General features: G+C 36.2%; 1 protein-coding gene across 5 annotated transcripts in view; it reads left to right on the forward strand.

Moving 5' to 3' along the window:
- Diaph2 (diaphanous-related formin 2) overlaps window positions 1–15,838 on the forward strand; it is an 827,546-nt gene extending 811,708 nt beyond the window's left edge. For all 5 annotated transcript variants that reach the window (XM_039100253.2, XM_063280011.1, XM_039100252.2 and 2 more), the window contains one exon: window positions 11,017–15,838. In XM_039100253.2, coding sequence (XP_038956181.1) covers window positions 11,017–11,081 — 65 coding nt within the window. In that variant the 3' untranslated portion in view covers window positions 11,082–15,838. The remainder of the gene's footprint in view (window positions 1–11,016) is intronic.
- Window positions 15,839–16,085: the final 247 nt, after the last annotated feature.

The following is a 16,085-nucleotide window of genomic DNA, read 5'->3' on the forward strand; positions in this document are numbered from 1 at the left end:
ATCTGCAACACTTAGCTGTGAATAGCCATTGTAAGCAGAGATGGTTTCTCATTTGACTGTTATTGATTGATGTGTGCATGTGAGCATCCCTGTGTAAATGTATTTGTATGTATTCACTCACAGCACATGTGTACATGCATGCACTTCACATCTATTAAAATATCAATGTGGAGCAGGTATGAATGTATCTCGTTCTGTCCTCTTAACCCCCTATAAGATAAGTATTCATTATCTCTGTTTTGAAGATGAGGAAATTGGGTAATAATAAAGCTCTTTGTTTTACTTAAGTGTGAGGGGTTCTTATTAGGAAATTGTGTTTGTATATGCACTAATACTTTTGAAAATAACAGAATGTATCTTTTAGCTTTGCCTACTCCATTATCCTATCAATTCAAGTGGTTTATAAGAGAATAATGCTGTTTCTCCTTGGCAACTTCACCTGTACTTCACAGGTTGTCTAGTTTGCTCCCTGTACCTATGATAAAACACTATGACCAGAAACAACTTAGGAGAGGAAAGGGCTTATTTCATCTTACATGTTATAGTCTAGCACTAAGAAAAGTATGAGCAGTAACTTCAGCAAGGCAACAGCCTGAAGCAGAAATCATGGAAAAATGCTGCTTACTGGCTTGCTTTCTTTACACAGTCCAGGCTCCCCTGCCTAGGGATGGTACATCCCACAGTGTACCAGGTTCCCCTCCATCAATTAAATAGCTATAACATGCCCCACAGATATCCATATAGGCCAATCTAGAGACAACTTCTCTTTCCTCTTACCATATGAATCAAGTTGGTAAACAAAGTTAGCTATCACAACAGGATACCTTCCTGAAAATGGATCGGTGTCATTTACCATTTATGGAAAGATTCTTTTCTATTTTTTTTTATTTTTGTCTTTAGTTGTATCAAAAAATTTTAACTGATTTTTAATTTTCTTAATTTATTCTTCTCTCATATATTACTGTCTGACCACAGTTTCCTCTCCCAGTCTCTCCCCCAGATCTCCTCCTCCTCCATTTCCCTTCAGAAAAGATAGTTCTTTCATGGATAGCAACCAAATAGGGCACATCAAGTTGCAATGAGGTTCGGCACCTCCCCTCATGTCAAGAATGGACCAGGCAACCCAGTAGAAAAGGTCCTGAAATATGGGAAAGAGTTAGAGACATCTCCTGCTCCCACTGTTGGGACTCCCACAAGAAGACCAAGCTACACAACTATAACATATGTGCAGAATACCTAGGGCAGACCAAAGCAAGCTCCCTGATTCTTGGTTCAGTCTCTGTGAACCCCTCTAGCCTCAGGTTAGTTGATTCTGTTGGGTTTTGTTGTTGCTGTTGTTGTATCCTTAATCCCTCTGACAACTACAATCCTTTGTCCCCTTCTTCAGCAGGATTCCCCAACTTCCAACTAATGAGTCTTTGTTATTTGGATTAGTCATTTCTTTTTGACACCTCCTGTGATTTTATCAGGGAGATAAAGCTGCCTATAGCTAACATTAGGGTATACCGCCCATCTCTTAAAGCTTTTGCAATCTTTGTGGAGATAGTATTTTGGTGAGTCACCATTTAAAAATTAAAATTTTACAAGATAGAATCTAAGATATGTGATGTATATTTATAATTGACAATTGTGTGAAAACAAATTTGTTTCACTGCTAAAATTTGTATTTTCTATCGGAGAGTATGCTGGAGCCTTTAAGCAAAGCAGTATGTGATTTGTAGCTAAAGATAGAATTTAACTTCCTATCTAGGTTTTACCTCTAATTTAATAAATTATCTGTGGTAAATATGTAATATCATGTATTATGGAAAATATACAAAAGAAAAATATTGCCTGGGCATGCAGCTCCCTCCAAAGTCTAAAAGAAAAATCATGATCCCACTATTTAGGGATTATTGCTGATTTTCTTTGTACATGTCTTTTCAAAAACTTTTTAGAGTTATAGATTGTATATTTTCACTCAGAGGAATATGACATATTTTTTGATAACTTGTCTTTTTCACTTAAAAAAGTAGCATTATGCATCTATATGATATTTTAGGCTGCCTGCACTGTAACCCACTATATGTAAGTTGCGTACTACATTGAATCTCATGATGACCTACAAGCTACACTGACTATAAACAGGGTCTTAAAGAGCATATGAACAAACAGCCTTTTGTGTTTTTACATGTTCTTGATCAGATGATGTTCCAGTAGACTTAAAATAATTCACTGAGAACTCTTCCAAAAGAAGCTAGCTGTTAGTAGCCATATTTATTAACTTAAATTCTTGACCTGGTGCTCAGGTTGTACATGGGTTGCATTAGACACTAAAATTATAAAGGATTTTCTGTCATTTGTGACTATGAAATTGAGAACCTGTGTGCTAACTCTCATAACTCTTCATACTTAAAACAACTGCTGACTGGCTTTTACCTTAAGGGACAGTTTATATTGTAAAAACAATGGCACTAACAGCTGCTAAACTGTCTGTAATATTAACCACACAGTTTGCCTTTGTCCACACAACTGGTTAAGTAATTAAGCACAGGCTAGCATGGGGATCATAATTGATGTGAACACCTGTTCATAGACTTTTGCATTGTAAACTGTAGGTTAAGCATCTTCTCAAAATCATAGGCATGGCTATGTTACTGTTACATGGTCTTTTGGGAGATAGTCACATTGTGTAAGAGGAAGGACTGGTATTTCTGCCTTAATACAGAAACCCAGGGTATTACTCCCCTGCACACCTACCACACAGGGCCTACTTAAGCTACACAGTTGGGCTGCGTCCTATTAAACCTCCGCCATCAGCTAGAAAACAGGAATCCAAACCAAAAAGATAGCTTGCATATGTCAAAAACAAAAAGACTAGATATGTAGCCTTAAGTGATTCAGAAACAAAATCAAATGACCGGCGAATATATTCTAGGTCAGCATATCAGCAATGAAGCTCACAGGCAGATCACAAACACCTGCAAGTGAGAATGACAGAGGACTGTCCATCATATGATCAAAGTTATAGAAATGGCTGATAGCATGTATTCTTAGTCATAGGGATCTATGCCACCCATGAAGCAAAAAGTCACACATATGACAGGTGATAGTAATAAACCCCTGGAGCCCCAGTGCGTTTTAGCAGCTAGTTTATTCAGTACCAAACCCAGTGGTTACTCAGTCTCTCACCCTGCAGAGCACTCTGGCCCAGGTCACTGTAATCTTCACCTTGATCATCCCTTGTACTGTCACTCTTGATTCTGCTAGGAAGGCTTCAACAATCTCTCTAGACGACTTCAGAGAGCCTCATTTCTGCTGACCCCACCACAGGTAGAACTGCTACCTTCTGTGTAATACATCAAAATTGTTTCTAAGAAACAGAATTTAAATTAAAATCACTTCCTTGCACAAATAGCTACCATTGTATCTGAGTCCTTACAGCTACAAATACAAACAGTTCCTTTCCTTTTGTCATTTTATTCTTTTCCTTAAGGGAAAAAGTTAAGATGTCTTAGTTATTCTGATTTATTCATTTTCTTTTTGTCCCTCCCAATAGGAAAAATAACATAAGTGAATGGTCCAACTTGAAGCCTGCACCGCACTTAAAATGAAGTAGATGCTAAAAGAAAAACATAATTAATTTACTGCTATTGTTCTTGGTGCAATTATCCTTCCCACCCTAGTAATGTGTGAAGTTTCCTGTTATGTACCTGGTTGATAGATTATGGAGTAACAGTCTGTAGCTAGATTGAAGGACAGAAGTCTTTTCTTGTATTCATGGCAATGATGTGTGCCCTCTATGTAAGCAGCATAGCTGAAGGTGAATTCAAGCGAGCATCAGTGCCTGATGCATGGCTAGTGATTGGATGATGACTTCATTAACATTTTTAAAGAAACTGCTGCATATAAGCCACTATGGTAAACACCCCGAATAGCTGTGTTACATTTTGAATGATGTCCACTATTTATGCTACATGAGTTTCACTTAAAGGATTTTTTCCAAAATTTTTCCCATTAAGTTCTTTTTTTTTTTTCCTTTTTTCTTTTTTTCGGAGTTGGGGACCGAACCCAGGGCCTTGCGCTTGCTAGGCAAGTGCTCTACCACTGAGCCAAATCCCCAACCCTTCCCATTAAGTTCTAATATTCTTATTTTATGTGTTAGTGTTTTCCATATTTTCTAGATATGCAGATGTCTTCTTTAGACTTTCATCCTCACAGAGAGAAAATTTGATTTGGGCCCTATTTCTGTTCTCTAGGAGAGAAGCAAATAGAATGCATGACTAATGTAAAAATCCAAAGATATACATTTTTTAAAAAATCTATTTACTAGCTGTGACATAGAGTCCAAAGATAATCAATAACAAGGTCAGTGGCAGTTGAAATACTGAATAGTATACTGATTTTTCTTTTATCTGCAACACATTTTCCTAAGATACTTTGAAATACCGTAATTATCAATTAGGTAAATGGCAGCCATTTAAAATACCAACAAGTTGATTGTGCATGTTATAAAAGTACCATGTTTGTGATAGATGAAAGTAAGAATCATATAGATCATACATTTGTAGCTTAATATGGATTAAGTTTTTAATGCCTTAAAGTAATGCATGATTTTCCTTTTATCAGGTATTTCTATCTTCCTAAAGTTCCTATAATTGGGTTTGTTTGATAATATACCCTTATATTGCTATAAGACCTGGTAGTTTGTAAAATATGAAGTTCATAATAGAGATAGAGAGTAGAGTTACTACCTGGCAGGGAGGATAAGAAGAAACTGAAATAGAGAAAAGTGATTTAATCTCAGTACTGCAGTTTTATAAAATATAATTTGTTTTTCCCCTAGCACAGCAGAGTTTCATGCTGATAACAATCTCCTGAATTAATAAATCCATTGCAACTATTGAGACTTTTCCTTTAATAACATAACGAATGCTGAGCATTAAGAAAAGGAAAGACATTCTTTTTACAGATGTTACCTCTAGCAGATCTATATCCTTAAACATAGAAAAACTACCAACATCATACTCTGCAATATCAATGTAAAAATAATTTGTGCATCTCAATTAGAATACTGTATTTTTCACACAAAGCATGCTGTTTCTCAGAATGCATTTGCTTATTTTCCAATTGGAAAGGCTTTCAGGGGTCTATTTTGTTATCATTACATGTGTTTAACTCCAATTATAGTTAATGGGAGTTGTGTGTCTGTAGTCACAGTAGCCTGTGAACTCTTAGAACATTATTGCTTTCTATTACCATCATCGTTAAAATAACTTTCCACTCTTCTGCCAACCTGAACTACCACAGTAATCTAGGTTTCCGTTTTCTTTGCCTGGATTTATTTGCATGTCATGAAAAATATGGATTACACAATTTGGCCTATTTCTAGTTTTAAAACCACTGTACTACCATTGAAATTAGAGTAGGTAGGGCTAGAACTCTGATTGTTGAGTGAAGAGGTAATTGACTGGCTCCTGCACATGCATTTTTACATAGCATGCTATGTAGACAATTCCACTGGAGTAAAGCAGGTCAATACAGTATGATAACTGAGATCTGGTAGATGGCCACAATTTGAAACATACTACAAAATGTGATACCATGAGGTTCACAAACTGGAAGCACTAGGCATTATCAATGTGTAATATAACATTGCAGTTACTCACACTTTTGACAGAGCCAAAACAGCAACACTCTATGGGTATAATTGAGGATGCCCTTTTGGATACGTCTGGACTCTGCCCTATTTCCCAAAGAAAGGGGGCCAAGCTACCAGAAAAACTGATCAGAGGAAAGGACCCTGTTAAGTTTTCAAGAAAATGAGAAGCCCCAAAATTCCTAAAAGCATTATTAAAAGGGTCGAGGATATATCACATGTCAGTGGTAAAGAACTTGCCTAGTATACATGAGGCCCAGTGTTCCATCCCAAAAACCATACACATATGTACATGCAGATGCACTACCATCAGTACTGTCACAGTCACACTTGGATCCTGTATTGTCACTAGAGTAAGCTTGGGATTCACTGGCTCTGTTTAACAAGTTCTATTACTTTTGAGTTGCTTTATCATGATTATAGGTCCACTGGTGAAATGTACCCCAGAAATATTTGTTTGTATGTATATACGTTTTGAGGAATTAAACTCAGAGCTTTGCATATGCTAGTAAAGTGTTCTACCACTGAGGCACACCAACCCAAACCTATGTTTAAAATGAAAATATAAGTGATGGAGGCTTAGCTACAGCAGGCACTAAAAGATATCATAAAGCTCATATCCATAATCCTAGAACCGAAGAGACAGAGGCCAGGGATTATAATTCCGGACTGGCCTGGGGCTACATAGGAAGAATATGTTTGCCAAATGATGAATGTAATAACAACAATAGTAATGAAAGAAAAATAATTATGTGGCTCAAGTAATGAAATGGAAAGGCATTTATATAAAAATTTAGAATAATGCTAATGTCAAAATAATAGAAACTTTGGTATTTCTTAATATATGATAAAAGAGACATCATGAATAGTATAGTAATTGATGATCAAACAAATTGTGATAGAACAACACATGTCCTTCGAAAGAAAAAAAAATAAAACAAGAAAGTAGTTTATCTGGGATTGTGAAACAAAATGAATTGAAAATAATTTTAATAATTAAATGTGAATGAATTAAACTTTAAAGACCATGAAGAGCTAAGATTGTAGGCTTATCAATGTCTGGACATTAGCTACATGTCTATTAGACAAGTGCCTATTAGAGAAGGCTGAGAATGAAAGAACATATAAAAATATAAATGTTCATGTATTTTTTCATAAAAATAGTAAAAAAAAATTACAGGCCTAAAAATCTACAATAGGCAAACAACAGACTAAGTAAAATACATCTCACATATATTTCAGTCTGTTTCTGTTTTAAATCTATCTTGTAAAAAATCAAACAGTACAACAAACAGCCAAAGGACAAAGGCAGCATGCAAACGAAGAAAAATAGATGGTAATATATGGGAAGTTCCACCTCACTAGTATTTGGAAAAATACAAAAGAAATGAATCATATGTCATTTTTCACTTTTTATATTAGCACATTTTAAAAGATTACTACCCAAAGAGATAAGACAGAGAAATTCATGTACTGCCAATGAGATTTAAGTTAATGCAAATATTCTCTAATACCATTTGGGGTTATTCCTGCATACCTTAGTGATGCCTGTCCTATGCAAGACATACATATGGATATAACTGTGGCATACATATGGATGGAATATAAGGAAGGTCATTTCTACATTGTTATTACAGCAAATTATTGGGAAGACTTTAAATATTGTTTAGGAGAGAAATGACTAGTACAGTATTTATTTGCATAAGAACATGAATATATGGACATTGAAATCATGTTTTCAGTATTATACTCTAGACATTTAATAACAGATAACTTCTATAAGAAGAGGATAGAACATTACATTGCAGTTTGAGCTCAGTATTTTTTAAAGACATTATTCTTTAGAGAACAACAGAGGGAGACCACACTATGAGAGGAAGAAGTAATCATAGTTTTAGTCTCAATTTGACCATCTCATAGCATGCAAGATACGGCCTTTGTGACACACTTTATTAGGGTATTGCCTGTACACCCCCAGGTTGCATACTGCAGAACTGAAACTTCTAATCTGACTTATGTCCTTTCTGTTTTAGGCTGCATCTCATCTGTATTTAGTATTTGGTTATGTTACTTGACATTTACTGTAACAACAAAATTAATTATGTAAGTTTAGGTGTAAACCTAAAACATAATGACATTTGTGTATTTTCTATATTTATGTGTTATTTACATCATCGATAGATAAATGATTATAAGAGTGGATTCAACACAGGTACCATAGCATTTTAATCCATTTACTAAAATACTCAACAAGAGATGGATGCCACATGTCCTTGTGCTTAGAGAAGGCATGGATCTTCTTATGAGAAGGACAGCCTTGCCATTGGTTTGAACTGGGTAACCTGATAGAAGGTACAGAACCATGTTAAAGCCAAGACGTGCTTAAGTTCTAATTTGATGAAAGATATGAAAGGTTTTCTAAAGACAATCTATCTGCTTCCATCACATTCATCTTCATAAAAGTATAGCCTTCTCTTCAATACCACTCTAATGATTTCAATCTCTATAGTCGTACCAGAATCCCCTCCCCTACACGTAAGAGTTTCGGTATAGACCTGAAACATAATGACAAGCCTCTCACAAATAAGGAGAATCAACTTAGGTTTGCTTACCAAATTCTGGTAGACTTGGAAAAGAACTTGATTCTGAGTAGGTCTTATCAAGCCCTCAAATCATATAGCACACCACACACTTCCTCCACCTTTTTCCAAAAAAACTGCCATCAATCTTGCAATCACTTCAATTAGTCTGTTACCTCTGACAGCAATAATATCTAACATTTGTTCCTATAAATGTGATGCTGATTTATGGCACCTGTTAGTATTGAATACCATAAATATAAAAGTTGTGTTGCAAATAATCCATTCGGTGATATTTCAATCTCTCGTACAAAGATGAAGTCACTTTTGAGCATGACAGTAGTGAGGAATTGCCATCACTATATTATTAGCCATTAGAATATGAGTATATATGGAAAATCTATGTATGCATATGAAAATACAGAAGTATGTATGAGTGTGTGGGAGTCGGGGTGGGTATGTACTTTATGAGATCCATCGAATTCCACTTATGGCTTAATCCATAGAAATTCATGGTACAAATATACATTTTATGCAAAATTATATTGAACATAAATATAAATAACTGGAAATTAATTTTAAATATTTAGATCAGCAATTGTTGCCATTGTTTCTAATGGTTTTTTGTTATTAAAAAAGGTTGTAGGTAGACATTTCAAAACTATAAGAGGTGACCTTTACAGAAATGCTTCTTCATGTAATTATCTTATTAAGTTGGGAACCTTATAAGTCCCTAAGGGGGGTCAAAGGAACAGCAAATAAAGTCTAAAATGGTTCACTTTTTCTGTCTGCCATAAAGATGGATTTCGGTCCTGAACCAATGTTTATGCCACTTTCCAAAAGCTTTAATGTCAGTTTTCTTCGACTCAAAAGTATGTTCTCAAACCAAATGCCACCAGTAAGTTGCAAATTGATATAAATCCTCACATCCTGCCATTTAAGACAGTGAGGCTGCAGTTTTGGAGGGGATCAAAGTAGGTGTTTTGTGATGTTATGGAGTACCAGAGGAATTCCTGGAGGGAAGCACAGAGAGAGAGCTGTTGACTTTAGCTTGTTAGTTCCCCATTGTAGCAGCTTCTTTCTCAGAGCTGGCACAATCCTGTGGGGATGCCGCCATCATTCTCCGTTCTAGAATCTGAGAATAAAGCTGAAGTTTTAATGCTTACAATGCAATGGGAAGGGTTTGATTGTCCCTTAAGTTTTAAATGTTCTCTAAGAAGTCCCAAACTAATCTGTATGCAAACCTGGGCCATCTTAGTAATAAGCCCTTTATCCAGAAATGTTATCTTCACATTTTTAGCTGAATTGTGATCCATATCACAAATTAAATAATGGATTTTTTAATAGTATCTTCAAGAGGATACCCAAATAATCCATCACTCAGCTGTATCTCCAAGTACAGAAAGCCTCTTAATTTCTCACCTTTCTGCAATAATATTGCATTCTGAAGCATTGAGAATGCTTTCAACTTTTGTCTACTTCGTGTAGTGCACTCACAAGGTGATGTTAATGAGGTCAAGGTCATGGGTGCAAGAAAGTTTTGCTAAGTATCGACCACAGACTACTGGAATTGGTCAAAAGATGATAGCGCAATCTAGAAAGGCATCATGACAAAACCTCAGCACTTCTCAGTCCAGTCTCCCCTGGGAGAGACAGGATATACTAGTGGGCCATCATCATCTGAAGGAGGAAATGAATAGCAGCTTAGGAGGCTCCAACATCTACTTCTGAACAAAGCAGGCCTGACATTTAGGCATTAACTTTGCATTATAATCTCCCATCATACCATTGATTTGCTATGTAACCTTCATCACTAAAGCAGAGATAATAGGATGGAATGAAATGGGCTTACCTCCCGGGGATGTTGTGTGAATTAGCAAATGAACTAGTGTAAAGTGTTAGCATTTATGTAAGTGCTGGTGCTTGTCATTATTTCTGGGGACCAGTCTCATTCTAAATAGAGAATCTAAGTATATTATGCTTTTGCCAGAAAGAGATTTTCAGCCACATCAATTGCATTTAAGCTGAGCATAAAACAGAGGTGATAATAATATAGTAGTGATCATCACAGCACAGAGCTGGAAGCCTTTTCCTTGTTAGAGCTAAAACTATTTTCAGCAACTTTCAATGCTTTTAAACTTTGCTTTCCACGCTTTGCGCCAACAGTCATCTCTACAGTGATTATTTTTCCTGTGATGGGTAGGGGGAATGGGACCAAGAATAGGTCCCATTCATTATTCATTCCCGTAATGACTATATAATGTATTGAATTTGTTTACATCATACAATCAGGCAAACTCAGTAGCTGCTTTGATTGCTATATATTGCAATCATTGTTTAAAAATAAAAACTGTCTCTTTTTTTTCCCTCCACCCTGCACACACTGGTGTCCTTTAGAGAGGTAACCAGCATACAAATTGAAAACTCATGGGGAATTGGAGAGCTTTTCAACAAAAGGTACTGTCCATAGATCTTTTCAATTTAACATCTTTCCCAAGGAATTTTGTTGTCACCTGCTTATCCCCAAGGGGTCTGTGCTTGAGAGAATTCTTCCATTTCTTTTGTCAATCTGCCTCTGCTTACCAAGAAAAATCATTTATTGCTGATTGCAGAACTCTTGAACTCAGCCTGGCAGCTGCTGTGTAAACGCCTCAGATCCGGGCTCTTTGCAGCTTATTTCCATATTCATTTAAAGTGATGTTTCAAGACTGTTTGAAAACCTCTCTCGACCTGACACTGTGCAATAGTCAGGATCTAAAGCTCACCATTTTTTCCCTTCTTCTTCTCTTTGTCTTACAGATAACAGACGGCCCACTCTGGAAAGATCACGCTCTCGCCACAATGGAGCCATGCCATCCAAGTGATTCCTGTGACCAGGGAGAATGGAGACATTTAAGAAAACAAAATCATCCATTTTGAGAGGAACAAATATACACTTAATAGTTGTAGTGGAAATAAATGCATTTCCACAAAGGTCAAACTGATCTGGGTGAAAGGATGTGTTTTTATTGGAGTACTGCAAGGACACTCATCTGAACTTAGATGGCATTATTAGAAAACATTTGTTCCTCTCTAAAGATACATATAACTTGTCATTGTGTATAAAGACCTAACTGTGAAGATCAAAGTATAAATCATCGAAGAATCCTAAGGCTTCTACCAACATTCCAGTCTGTCAAATAATTTAAAAACTGAAATTCTAGGTCAGACCTACCCACCCCATCCCCCCAAAATAGACAAAGGGCCGGGGAAAGATAGGAAGAATTTCCAGGGTCTACTTTCAGCTCATCTTATGTATATCTTGTAAAGTCTAGGAGAAAAGGTGCACTAATGATTGGGAAGGGGCAAATAGTACATTCTAAAAGAGGCCCAATTCACGGTATTTAGACCCCATCTCAAGTGAAAGCTAATGGATTCATCTATGTGGCAGAAATTAATCTTCCCATTACTCTAATGTTTGAGGGCAGTGTCGCAGGCACTTATCATTGGTAAAACTAAACCAAAGTTTAGCAGAATCCTCTAGATTTCAACTTTATTTAAGATGTATTTTTTAATTCTCCATAGGTATCTGCCTTATAGAAAATCTTTATACAGCTATTTTTGAGAAAACTTCTATACTTTCATGTATGTGCTAGGGATGAGCCTGAAATTCTATTGCCTTTATTTAGATTTTAGAGGAAAATATTGATTCCTAGTTCTTCCCTCTATTACTTCTTTCTCCTTTCACCCCAGAACAGAACTGCAGAAGAGTACAGAGAGAAGAAAGTGACTTTTTAATGCAGGAGGAAACGTTGGGAAGGTCAATTGGTTGGTCTCTAGTTCTATCCCTTTTCCCACTCCACTTTGGTAGTTGAAGAAAATGTAATTCTCTCTCCCCACTTCCTATTCCTCCTGTCTTCTCCCTCCCTCCCTATTTACCTACCAAGCTACCTCCTTCACTCCCTTCTTCTCCCACCTTCTCCCTTCCTATCCCTCCCTCTCCCTCCATCTCTAACGGGCGTGCATGTGTGTGTGTGTGTGTGTGTGTGTGTGTGTGTGTGTGTGTGTGTGTGTTTATATCTCTTACAGAAGTAACCCGTACCCTAGTAAGAAGGTAAACCTCTCTGTCATCATCATACTTACTTACCTTATATTATTAATACATTTCAGTGATGCTGCCAAAACAAAGCCAACAGATAAAGAAGCTCAGCCTTGTTTTAAATATTTGAGAGACCAGAAATTATACTTAACTTGTCTATTCTCTTACAATGTGCATTTGTAATAATTGGTGTAATTTCTCTGGAGTGTAATTTCAAAACTAATTCATGCAGATGATTGTGATTGCTGTAAAAGATTGCTTGTATGTATATTTCTTATGCAGATAATTCTATTTCTATTCCACCAAAGCACATTATAGACAATTAAAGAAAAGAACACATAACTGACTTGGCAAGCCTTCTTCTAAGACAAGGTAAACCAGTGACCAGTAGCACACAGATTCTTTCTACGGATGTAAAGTAATTTAAACGGTTGCCTTTCACTTATTCTTACTTGGGTATTATATTTCAAAATACTCTGAAGCTGCTATAAGTAGAGAAATCAGAAGGTAACAATGTCTGAGTTTTTTCCTTTTGTTCTTATGTGAAAACACACACACATACATACACACATATGATTTAGAACATACCACTTTCACACACTTTTTAAACAATCACTATGAAGTTTAGGTTCTACTAATTGCTGTAAATAACTACTGTATGCATTTTCAATTTTACAAAGTATTTTCTGAAATATTGTGGTATGGCTTATTTGAGGTTTTTTAGTTTTGTTTTTATAGCTTTTCGGGCTGTAAAAAATTGATCTTGAAATGTAAACTTTGACTGAAATTTGGGGCATTTGCCCTGCCATATTATCTAACTGGTCAAGGTTGAAATACTGATGTATATCACCTTTTCCAGATGTGAACTTGCCTTATTTTCTAGTTTGTAAACAAAAATTAATGAAGTACTATTATTGATAAATTATATATTTGTATTTAAATGCATTCCACGTGCTTTTCACAAACATTAGAAAACCTTTCAGGGGACAGATGCATAATTAACTCATTGACTTATAATAGTCCTGTTCTGGCTACTTGCACTTTTTGTTTTAGGTTGAAAGGTATCATCCAAAAACAAAAGTACATAGTGGTATTTTTTAAAAGAAAACCAAATTAGGATGAAATATTTTATGTGTTTTTGTTTATTTCTGCCACACATAAAAAATGCCTGTTTCTACAACTTTTTCTTCATAATATTACAAAACAAGTTAACTGATTAGAATATTTTCCTTTGGCTACTGTAATGATTTACCATCAGTCTTATAGTTTAAGACCCCAACAATTTATTGTTCCATGGTCCTGGAGGCCAGAAGCTTGACATCTGGACATCAGACCATTCATGCTACCTCCAGAGGCTGCAACAGAGGCCCCCTTCTTTGCTTTGTCCATTTCCCAATGGCCAATGGCATTGTGTGGCTTGTGGCCACATTTTTCTCTGTTCCTTTTTACATCATCTTCTCTGTGTACCTGATCTCTCTCAGCCTGTCCTGTTGATGGTGGCATTTAGAGACTGCCATCTTAAGACAGGATAATCCTCTCTGATAACAACATACCCTGAACTTTATGATATCTCTATGACCCTTCTTTCAAGCAAGCTAACCTCCAGGTTCTTTCCTAGATAGTTTAGCTCTGTATTTGAGATAGTTGAATGAATCTATAAATGTGTGCCCGATCTTTTCATCACAATTCAAAAGCTGGCAGGCTACATCCTTTTCCTTAGCTCCAAAGTACATCTTCACACAGAATTTCCTCATTTTATCATCTTTCACTCTTAACAAAATTTACCAAATCAAGTGTTAATTCCTTCTTGACATAATGGTTCTTTCTTCACTATATCTCTTGTCTTATTTCTTTTCTTGTTTCAAATTTTAATTTCCTCCTATCTGGTTCTTCTTTAAATTAGTACAAAGGTAGTAAGTTGCATTATGGTATTTTCATGCTTTGTTGTTGTTGATGATGATGATGGTGGTGGTGGTGGTGGTGGTGGTGGTGGTGGTGATGATGATGATGATGATGATGATGATGATGATGATGATCCTTCTGCCCTCGATTCTACCACTACCCACTACTTTGGTCCCCTAGTACCTCCCATTTCACTGTCATGTCTCATATATTCTATTCCACCCCCTAAGACTTCTTTTCCTCAGCAAAAAATGAACTAACTATACCTACAACACTTAGCCTGCCAAGCTCCTCAATTTTATCACTTACAAGGTAAAGATTAGTTTTGCATAAAACTGTAGGAGACAATTCAGATAAGTTGTTGTTCGTTTTGTTTTGTTTTTGCTGCTGTATAACAACAACTGCCTTTCTTCCAATTCCCACTACAGTATTCATTTCCTGTTGTGCCCTCACCGGAAATGCCTTTAATATCCACATTTCTATCAGTGGTTTGGCTCAGGCAATCTATAGTGTCTCTATTAAGTTTACCATCAACAGTTGTACCACCCTCCACCCAGCATCCAATTCAAAAGCCATTTTCACATCTGTAGGTATTTTTCATAGCAGTACCCCAGCTCATACTAAAATTTATATCAGATTTCTATGGTTACTGTAACATATTCCCACAAACACAGAGGGATAAAATAGTAGATTTCTTGTTCTGTAGTATTTTTAAGGTCACAAATCCAAAACCATGCTATTGGCAGGAGAGTACTCCTGTGCAAGCTCTAGGAGAAAATCCATTCTTTCCATCTTTTCCTGTGATTGTCATTATTCCTTGGATTGTGGCTTCATCTTACTACTCTCTCTTGTTTGACATCTTCCCCTCTGTATATATAATCTACCTCTGCTTTTCTCTTGTAAGATAGTTTTGATGACCCGTTCAGATTATCTGTTATAACATTTGGATTTTCAGAGCCTACATTTAATTACAACTTCACATACCTGTCTAACAGAATAAGGTAATATCACAGAATCTTGGAATTAGCACATAAATGAACATGTCTTTGGGGGGGCATAATTCAGCCACTACAATAGTCATTGCATATAAATGTACTTTATACTTTTTAAAATGCATCCTTGGTGCTCAAGCCAAATTTAAGGTTGTTATTAAAAGCTACTGTCTACACAGGCTACTGCATGCTTTGTTACTAAATAGACAAAAAGACTATTCTAAATTTTGGTTAATACTTTCGCCACTGTAACCAATGAGCTGAAAAAAATCACTGATCACAACTCTACTCTGGTGTATCTCTTCTGCCCCCTTTTTTTATGAAGCCTTTGTTGAAATATCTTCTATCATGCATAATGTAGGCACAAAACTACCTCTGATACAGAAGGGTTCTTTACAAACTTCCTTTAGATATTTTGAATCCCTCAGCTGAAGGGAGAGGTAAAAGCAAAGACTGTGTTGAATGGGTATTGAGGGAGATTGTGTCCATAGCAAGCCACCTTAAAGAAATAGTTCAAGTAGCAGTAAAACTGTCAATTTGTGCTATCATTTCACCTTGGAATAAACACCTGTATTTGCGCCGGACCAATAATGACTTGCAGTCTCTGTATAATGCCTACTAATCCAATAAAGCTTAGATCTGCATTAAATGTTGTTCAGTCCATGATTCAGATTAAATATGAATGAAAAGACATGGATGCTGAAGTGTCAAGAGGATGTGAAGACATTCTAGGAAAAGCTTCAGCTAAACAGAGCTTCAAGAGTGGTTTTGGAAGGGCCAGGTCAAGTGGAGATCATGCGCTATCTTCAAAGACTCATACACTTAAGAGAACTCTAAAGTTCTTCTTAGCATTTGTGCACACTATTCTCATCAGAAGAGTTGAGAAACGCTTATAC

The sequence above is a fragment of the Rattus norvegicus genome, chromosome X (assembly GCF_036323735.1).
Source record: "Rattus norvegicus strain BN/NHsdMcwi chromosome X, GRCr8, whole genome shotgun sequence".
In the NCBI taxonomy this organism is placed as follows: domain Eukaryota; kingdom Metazoa; phylum Chordata; class Mammalia; order Rodentia; family Muridae; genus Rattus; species Rattus norvegicus.